The sequence below is a fragment of the Zootoca vivipara genome, chromosome 2, assembly GCF_963506605.1.
Source record: "Zootoca vivipara chromosome 2, rZooViv1.1, whole genome shotgun sequence".
NCBI lineage: Eukaryota > Metazoa > Chordata > Lepidosauria > Squamata > Lacertidae > Zootoca > Zootoca vivipara.
The window spans coordinates 104,042,372-104,051,103 of record NC_083277.1 but is presented as its reverse complement, the minus strand read 5'-3'; the positions used below and the strand labels follow the sequence as shown (position 1 = coordinate 104,051,103).

Sequence of the window (8,732 nt, the reverse complement as noted above, 5' to 3'; positions counted from 1 at the left end):
TTTTGTTAGCTACAACCAGGGAAAAGATCCATTCAGCCAGGAAGGAGAGAATTTGTCTTTATTGTAAGCTCAGATGTTTTTAGCTGCTGAAATGTACTTGGTTAAGAAGTCCTTTAATCGGGATATGTGCATCATTTCCTTCATTGTGGTATCTCTGTTCCTTAGCTGGACCACACCATTCTCTAGTGTGGTATCACTGACAAGGATTGTGAAGAGGATACTCATTTCATCATACCTGCAAACAAAAAAACAAGCCTGTGGAACTGGTGCTCTTGTTGTATTCAGTAGCAGTATGACAAATTGTATTAGGGGAAGCACACTGAAATAATCCGCTAGGCGTTCTGTACTTTAAAAACCAGCACTTTCCAAGAGTTTGCGGTTTCCAAAAATAACTTACAGAAATATTGCTATAAAGCAGGCATGCCCAAACTGCGGTCCTCCAGATGTTTTGGGCTACAACTCCCATGATCCCTAGCTAACAGGACCAGTGGTCAGAGATGATGGGAATTGTAGTCCAAAACATCTGGAGGGCCGAAGTTTGGGGATGCCTGCTATAAGGCATTCACTTCTCCTTGGGGGGAAGGGTTTGTTTACTAACTGACCTGTTGAAAAGATTTTCAGGGTTCAATGTTGCCATTGTTAACCCAAGACCAATTTCATTCCAAGTGAGTCACTCAGTCCTGCAGCAGGTGAAGGTAATGTAGAGGTGCAATTTGCCCACTGTCTCTAAGACAAGATGATGAGGGGCAAACTGCACAGGGCCCCTTCTTTCCCAGCCACTATTTACTATCCTGTGCATCTCCCACAGGCCGCCACCCTGCTATCCCTGGACTTTTAAGGATACGGTACAACAGAGAGCATAAACAGCCTTGGTATTCCCATATCTTGTTTCCCCAAACTGACAACAGCAATAGAATTCTATACCAATTTGTGAAACAGTGTAGAAGCCACAAAACAGTTTAGGGCTACAGCATGTTGGTGGGAGAAGGGCTGTGGAAGTGTGATGATCCACTGCAAAAGTATTTGCAATGCTAAGATAATAATAATAAAAAAGAATTTCTCAAAAGCAGTTCAGGGTTTTTTTTAAAAGGCAAGCAAGGCAATGTACTGAGTATATTGTAACAAATTATTATTAAAATATGGCAGTGAGTCAACCTTGGTCACACTTGTCGGAAGACCTCCACTAGGGTTGCCATGTTTCAAAAAGTGAAAATCCGGACACAAAGGTTGTTGGCCTCGTTTGGCTAAAAATAAAAATGAGTTTTTGAGCTAATCTTAATGGAATTTGTCAAAATCTATACTTTCAGCGATTTCTGTCCAGGCACTGTTTACAAGGGCAGAATACCATTATGTCCGGGAAATTCCGGACGTATGGCAACCCTAACCTCTGCAAAGACTGGGACAGTGGGAGCGGGACCTTGCTCCTGCTTTTTAATCTCTCTTCAGCTTTTGAAACTATTGGCCATGGTATCCTCCTGTACTGGCTCTGGGAAATGGGAATTGGAGGTGCTGTGTTACTGTTGTTCTGGTCCTACCTCTGGGCAGAGTCCAGAGAGCAGCATTGGAAGAGTGCTTTTTGGCTGCCTAGTGGTTACATTATGGAGTGCTGCAGAGTACTCTCTTATCGCTAATGCTACTTAATAGCTATAAGAAGCTGCTGGAAGTGGTCATTAAAAGTTTTGGGGGAGGGAGCGATCAGCACTATTTCTCCATAACATCTGAATCAGGAGAGGCTATGTGGTCTCTAGACCAGTGCCTGGATTTTATATCACAGCTTTACCCCCACGTTGGGCAAAATATTCCTGCATTGCAGGGGGTTGGAATGGATGGCCTTTGTGGTCTCTTCTAGCTCTACAGCTCTAAGATTCCATGTTTCTTACTTTGCAAAAAGCTGCTCCAGTGACGACTGCACGGTTTCAAGATATCCAGGCCAAACAGAAATACCATTTTCTAATAATTCATTGAACAATCCCTTGCACACCTACGAGAAGGAAACACTGTCAGAGATTGGAATGTTAAACTGGAAAACAAACATACCTTTTTAATTATAATAAATTGACAGCATTAATGATGTAAAAACATTCAAGATACATTTAGGAGGAGAAAGAACCAAAAAAGAAATCACCTAATGCCAACAATTTAACCTTGGTTCATTTACCTCAAATATATTTGACATTTCCTTGTTTTTGGCAACAGAAATTAACTTAGGAATCGGTGAAAATATTGTTCCTCTTTATTTTGTATATAGTTACTTTGCTTCCTAAGCAATTAATGCTAATCCCTAGGATCATCAGTTTGAGAAGTTTCTCTCCAGTACAACTCCTGCAAGAAAGTAATAACTAGGGACAAGATTTATACGTGCCTAAGCAAGTGAGTCTGAGAACCTGCACATTTGTGCAATCCTACTTAAGTAATCCATTGGTTGGCCAAACCAGGCCAGTGCCTTTCATAGCAGCTAGGACAAAAAGATTGGATGCAGCATTTGAGCCAAATGAACTGAAGCTGTGCTTATCTACATTAAAACTCCTGCATTAAAATAAAATAAGCACACCTACTTTCATAGCTTACCTGCCTCAGCTCTATTGTAGGGCCTCTTCCCACATCCAAAGCTACTTTGATTGGCGTCAAACATGGGTGAAGTTTAAGTACCTGAAATACAAAACAGTAAAAGAGATACACATCCATGAAACATTCCCAGGACTATACAAATCACTGGCAGTATGTAATGTTCATTTTTATTTTTGAACTCGTGGGAAATGGAGCCCAAGCCAGGGAATTAATGTTGCCAATTAAGCCTAAGAAAGAGAATGGCAATGTTTACATTCTCAGGATGTTTCCCCTGCCCTTGTATGGCAAGAATGAGGAGCTTGGCAGCTTAACTCCCATTTTGCTTGATCAGTTCGTTGTGTTGTCGGAACTGATAAACTGGTTAACATTAGCGATGGCTGGTTACAACTTCTAACAATGGTTACAACTTCTAACAATTGAAGTAGGCTTGCTTAAACTAACCTTAGTTGAGCTCAACTACATTTCTGGCTACAGGTAACACATCAAGCTGCACTTAATCAAAGGCAAAAAACAAACTTTCTGAACTCAGTAGCATTTGAGCCGGGGGCTTGCTGCTGTTCATTCACTTGGCACTGGAATATGCTTTATAATTGTGAGTGAATATGGGGAATATCACCTTTTATAGAAAATTCAGTACCCTAATCACATAATGCAATATGCTAGGTCACAATCCAACACAAGAATAATGCCCATTAGTTTTCATCTGTGTAGGAGTGACTCAAGTGTTTTAGTTATAGGCTGCCACAGTGTATATTAATTTTTCAACCTCCTAGCTGGCGTGCATATGCGTTAAGAGGAAGATCACCTTTCTCTGCAGAGCTTTCTTCCTTGTTGAAGCATTTTCAGCCAACTGCATACCATCACAGAGATATGCTAACACTCCACAGTCCAGATTGCCGCTCACAGATAGGATATGAGGAACAACATTCTTCCTCCCATCTCGACCCTGAAGGAGAAAAAACAAAAATGTGCATTTGGCAATCTTTAAAACCCGGAAATGCATTCTACAATAAAGATGTAAAGAAGCAGATTAAATCCCATTCATTTGACATGCTGACTCAATAAAAAAAAGAGTTCACGGTGATGGTGGGGGAGAACGGGAAAGATAGGTTAAAAAGTGTTTCTAAAAGAGCTGGAATGTGTGATGAGCAGAGAAAAGGTGCCTACATATTTCATTTATTCATTTCCAAAGAAAGAAACAAGCCACTCAGCACCTGCTGCCCTCCTGCATGCCACCTTCATGACAATTCTGCACTTAGTGACTTTGAATGCACTATGATTGGGGGATTGCTTCTACTTCGAGTCTTGTTGCTCATTTATAGTCTTGAAACTGTCCTCCGGGCAAAGTTTTTGTCCCATCTGCTTCACTTGAATGTATATTAGTTAAGCAGTGCATGTTGTAAACCACTTTGGGAGCCCTTGTTTGGGGCTGAAAAGCTGCCTAGAAATGCTCTTAAAATAAAGTATTTAATAAAACTTACATGCAAACTGGATTCTTTTCCTGCATACATTTGTAGCAGTTCATTATCCCCTAGATTGCTCAGAGTTTCTATGACTTCCTTCCCCCAAGGAAAGTTATAATAGAGATGGCTTCTTCTTCTTCCTTCTTCATCATGATGATCACTACTGGTGAAGCTAGACGGGCTTATTGCAAACTACAGAAAAGTAACAGAAGGATCTGTGAATGTACAGATGACATTTATGCCAACTACACTGTGTTTTATCCTGGTCTAAATAGAAGCATATGCATTAATGTTTAATCTTACCGTATTCTCTAGTTAGCTGTCTTTTCACTCTGACAGAAAGTGGCATGTCTGTATATTGGCTGTGGCTCAAGGACAAATGAGACACACATTTAATGTGCAACAACCAATAGCCACTATGTTGGGGTCACCAACGTGACACCCACGAGTGCACCCACACCGTTCCTTCCTGGGCACATACAGCGTTCCTATCTTTGCTGAAATTATGCATGAAATAAGCATTCCATTACAGCCAATAGGATAGGTGTTGCCCACCACAATTTCTCCAGTTTGCAAAAGTGCTCTCAAGTCCTAAACAGTCTGATGACCCCTGCCCTGGGGGGAATTACTGTATTAGAACTGTAGCAGGGAGGAAGGGAGAAGATTAGCCCCTTCCTTCCCTGCCTAAATCCTGGCAAAAACTGCTTCTTTGGCCCAGTGCAGTCAGAAGTTTCACAACCTACTCCAATGCAAGGAATTTAGGCATGCTCTGCCATAGATGGAGTGTATATCAGTGCAGAAAGGGTGTGGAGTAAAAGACACATGGGGAAATTTCAGCTGTAATTTCATGGGGAGATGGCATGTGTGAGGGTGAGAACTTGGCTGATAATTCAAAGCACAGGAGACTAATGCCTACACTTCACAATGTCAGACGGAGGTCAGAGGTGACAAGAATACTACCCTAGCATTAGTGGGAAGAAACCATACACAGACTGTGAAAGATAATGTAGCAAGCTGAAGTATAAAACACCAAGCAGCAGCAAAATGCCTTACTTTCCTTTCACTGGACTTTACTTTTCGTTTGGAAAGCTTGCAAATAATTCTACGTTAGTTGCCAGTCCAGAAGAATTTTTAGTAAGTCACATGCTTGCATATAGTTGGATCTAATTTTTAGTGACTGCGGGAGGCAGAATTGCTTGCAAGTCTAATTAAGGATCTTGTTGGCTTCATATATTTTAAATTAAGCAAATGTTTGCTTGAGTGCTAAAAGTGGGTTTGTTCATCATTATTCTAATATTGAGGGCAATGACCTACAGCCTTTTAACCTTCAGCAGCCTCCTTAGGGCATATAAAAACAATGGCAGACAATTCACTCTCTTTGTACCTTAAAAGCTTATAATGCAAGTACTATACTGAATACCTTTCTCCACCACTGGAGACGCTGACGTAACCAGTAGTCCAGCCACTGTCCAGCAGTTCTAGCAGAGCTGTACCACACTAGGGAAGTCATTGTGCTTTCACCTGTTCTTTAAACAACAGCAGGAGGTCATCAAATTAACACTTTAAAACACAAATAAATAGAAGAGATTATTTTTCTTCCAGAAATAGAACAAACGTAGAACAGAAATAGAGATAAGCACCTGCGGCCAAATATTCTACCAAAGCTTATTTAGGAACATAAATTACAGTACCTCATGTAATTCTCGTTTTCATTATTTCTTACTGGATGGAAACATACTCCTATCTGAGCAACCCCAAAAGGCAATCTCTTGTTGACCAGTTCCAGGCACTCAATGTATTGCTGTAAGGCACCTATCAATAAATAAATAAATAGGCTTCAGCATTCATAGAAGTGTTAACAGTTCCTATATGTTTATCTGTTTTATAATGGAAAATAATCTGGGACATAGACAGCCCAGGACAAAATTTAGGAACTACACAGAGTAGTGTCATAACTATACACTTTACCTTTTCACACAAACTTACAACTGGTTTGTTATATACAACTGTATACTGCCTGGGTTACTTCAGAGTTTAAATATGTTTTGTGCCTGTATTTTCAGAGAACAGTTAAAAAATGTATCTTCTTTCAACTGAAAGTTCCAATACCATAATATAAATGTGTGATAGAATAGCCACACATTCCAGCATGCACACATTCAGAGATACAAAAACCTTAGCTATATTTTCCAGATGGGTAGCAGAACCTTAGCTGTACTTGCGGAGTTGCATATCCCATCAACTGCAGCACTAAACTTCAAATTGTGTGGGGTGGTGGAAAGGCACTTTTGACAAAAATATGTACTAAACTTCAAATTGTGTGGGGTGGTGGAAAGGCACTTTTGACAAAAATATGTATCTGCTGTCACACAGCTTTGGAGTTACAGCTGCAAGTTTGGCAGAATTCATCGTAACTAATTCAACACAGCCAACCTAATACCCAAATGTGAGCAAGTCTTTGGGCATTGCAACTTCAGAAGCAGCCAATGCTGAATTCATAAATCAACCACCTGTCTAAATGCCTGCATTTTCTGCTATGAAATACAGCACAATAGATGTTTCATATAACACTTCAAGATGCTAACTCTAAAACAAGGTGTCTGCATAATAAATACGTAGGTGAAATGTTTTTTATTCACCAAAGTTTTATATTGGTATCAGTTATCAGTGTTTGTTGCTGCAAGTTACGAAACAGTACAAACGGTCAATAAAATAATATCCATTTGCTTGTCCTTATACTATTTTAATATCAGGTTTGTTGAAGAAGGGTTTGAAGATGACCTAGTAGGCATTCCTTTCAGCCAGGCTGTATATCGAAGACAGCACCTGGTTTGTTAATTTTGGAGGATGGCACTACTACACAGCAAAACTGCCAACATAAACACCTGCATTTCAGAATAGTCACAAAACACTTTGCCATCTGTTAAAATGACAACTTTCCTTTTTGCTTGTTTTTGGCTGAGCTGATGCTGCTCAACCTCACCTTTCCATCTTTAAAAAATAAAAGAGGAGGAGGAATTACCGTGGCCAAAGATACAGGCTGAATTTTTTTATAGCCTTTTAAACATCTTTTAATCTGGGCTGCAGGTTTGTTTCATATTTTTTCCCCTGCAGCTAGAAAGGAACCTTTTTATTTATTTATTTAAAAACCACCACCAAAATAAAAAGAGAATTCCGTAGATTCCCCTGGACTTCCCTCCTCCCCCTTTGTGGTTCTTTATGATAACTTTCCCCCTCCTGCAGATGAGAGAAGAAAGGAACCTTTTCAATGTGCTTTTCACCATTTCGAACGGCTGCCTTTTCACCATACCTTTCGTTCTCCGGTCTGCAAACCTACTATAAGAGGACCTGTATTAAGGGGCTACCATCCTAATACAACTCCTCCATCCATGATAAAACTTGGGTATGGCATTCTGGAGAGAGAGAGAGATATATATAAAGCCATACCGTGAAGGAGGCTGTCCCGCAGCACCCCAGACGCCTCCAACATCTTCCTCAGAGAGTCCAGCACCTGCTCTTTGCTTAACTGGTCATTCTCCAACATTTCCCGAACGCCTCGCGGGCGCAGCGCAAGGAGAGCCTCCGCGGGCGGCACTTGGCCCGCGAGGGGAGAGCGGCAGAGCGGGCCATCCACCCCCAGCACTTGCTCCCTGGACGCGACCACGGACTCCCACCACCGGGCGGCGAGGTTCTTCCTCAGCTCGACCCCCAGAGGCCCCAAGCCCGGGTGCTCCCCGCTCAGGTGAGAGTCCCAGGTGAGCTTCTGGGAACCTTCGGCTCCTCGCAGGAAGCGCCTCCTCTGACACAAACCCAGGAGCGCTTCTGGAAAGCCGCGGGGTTCCTCGTCGGCGCTGCCGGGGCGGACGGACACAGGGCCCGCAGAGCCGCTCAGGAAACGCCCCGGCGGCGGGGACGGCTGCCCCCCGCGCTCCCCTGTCAGGAGCCTGGGCCGGTCGGGCACTGCTGCCCCCGCCAGCCTCTCTTGCTCCGGCCACCGGTGTTGGACGGGCTTTTGGACCCTGCGGAGACCGCAGCCACGCGCTCCGCCGCCGGTGCTGAAGAAGGAAACGAAGCGGCGAGGTAACATGTCTCTCTTAAGCGCGGCGGCGCTCTGCTAGCCCCGCCCCCTTTTTTAAAAGAAACAACAGGCGAGCCGCGTAGCGCATGTGCCGCTTCTCAGACCCCCCCCCCCCGGGCTGGAACGCAGAGGCGGGTGCATAGAGACGTAACTTCCTAGACGCAACCACTGGGCTGATTTCCGGTTTAGTTGGCGGGGGGCGGGGTGTTTCCAGCTCCTGTGTGGCCTGTAGGGAGAATAAGGTTTAGTTTTCCCCCATGTTATAATCTACCTCAGTGTGTCAGACTAGGTTTGGGAAGAGCCAGGTACAAATCCCCACTTAAACAATGAAATTCATTTCTCTGCCTAAACTACCTCACAGGGTGGTTGTTGTGTGTGTGTGTTTTTTAAAAAACAAATTAAATATTTTCTTAGTTTACAAAGGTATGTTATAAAATCATATTGGGGGGGGGGGGTTGCAGGACACCATTATTAATGAACAGAGAGGGGTGACAGCTGCAATACCCAGAATCCTGTTCAATGCCATCTTCCCTGTCTCCCCACCCCTCCAGCTAGGACGCGACCCTGCCTGAAGGAAGGCTTAAGGATCTGCATATGCACAACAGTTAGCATAAACTCACACA

General features: G+C 43.0%; 1 protein-coding gene across 3 annotated transcripts; it reads right to left on the bottom strand.

Annotated features, from left to right (window-relative positions):
- Positions 1-40: 40 nt before the first annotated feature.
- POLG2 (DNA polymerase gamma 2, accessory subunit) lies at positions 41-8,147 on the bottom strand. 3 transcript variants are annotated; one of them, XR_009557215.1, is made up of 8 exons: positions 7,479-8,147; positions 5,723-5,843; positions 5,452-5,557; positions 4,050-4,223; positions 3,374-3,514; positions 2,569-2,649; positions 1,881-1,997; positions 41-235 (listed from the first exon to the last, which is right to left on the bottom strand). XR_009557215.1 is itself a non-coding variant. In XM_035098451.2 (8 exons), the coding sequence occupies exons 1-8, from the start codon at positions 8,116-8,118 to the stop codon at positions 70-72; spliced, it is 1,530 nt and encodes a 509-aa protein (XP_034954342.2). In that variant the 5' UTR covers positions 8,119-8,147; the 3' UTR covers positions 41-69. The 3 variants fall into 3 exon arrangements, 2 of the variants coding, with proteins under 2 accessions (XP_034954342.2, XP_060127965.1); XM_035098451.2 differs by having other exon boundaries at positions 1,881-1,981; XM_060271982.1 differs by lacking the exon at positions 4,050-4,223 and having other exon boundaries at positions 1,881-1,981.
- Between the last annotated feature and the right edge of the window lie 585 nt (positions 8,148-8,732).

Coding starts and splice junctions, on each gene's coding strand:
- POLG2 (XM_035098451.2), bottom strand. CDS start 8,118: ATGTTACCTCGCCGCTTCGTTTCCTTCTTCAGCACCGGCGGCGGAGCG. Junction 4,224..5,451: donor GTCTCCAGTGGTGGAGAAAG/GTATTCAGTATA, acceptor ACTTTTCTGTAG/TTTGCAATAAGCCCGTCTAG. Junction 1,982..2,568: donor CTACAATAGAGCTGAGGCAG/GTAAGCTATGAA, acceptor TCCTTCTCGTAG/GTGTGCAAGGGATTGTTCAA.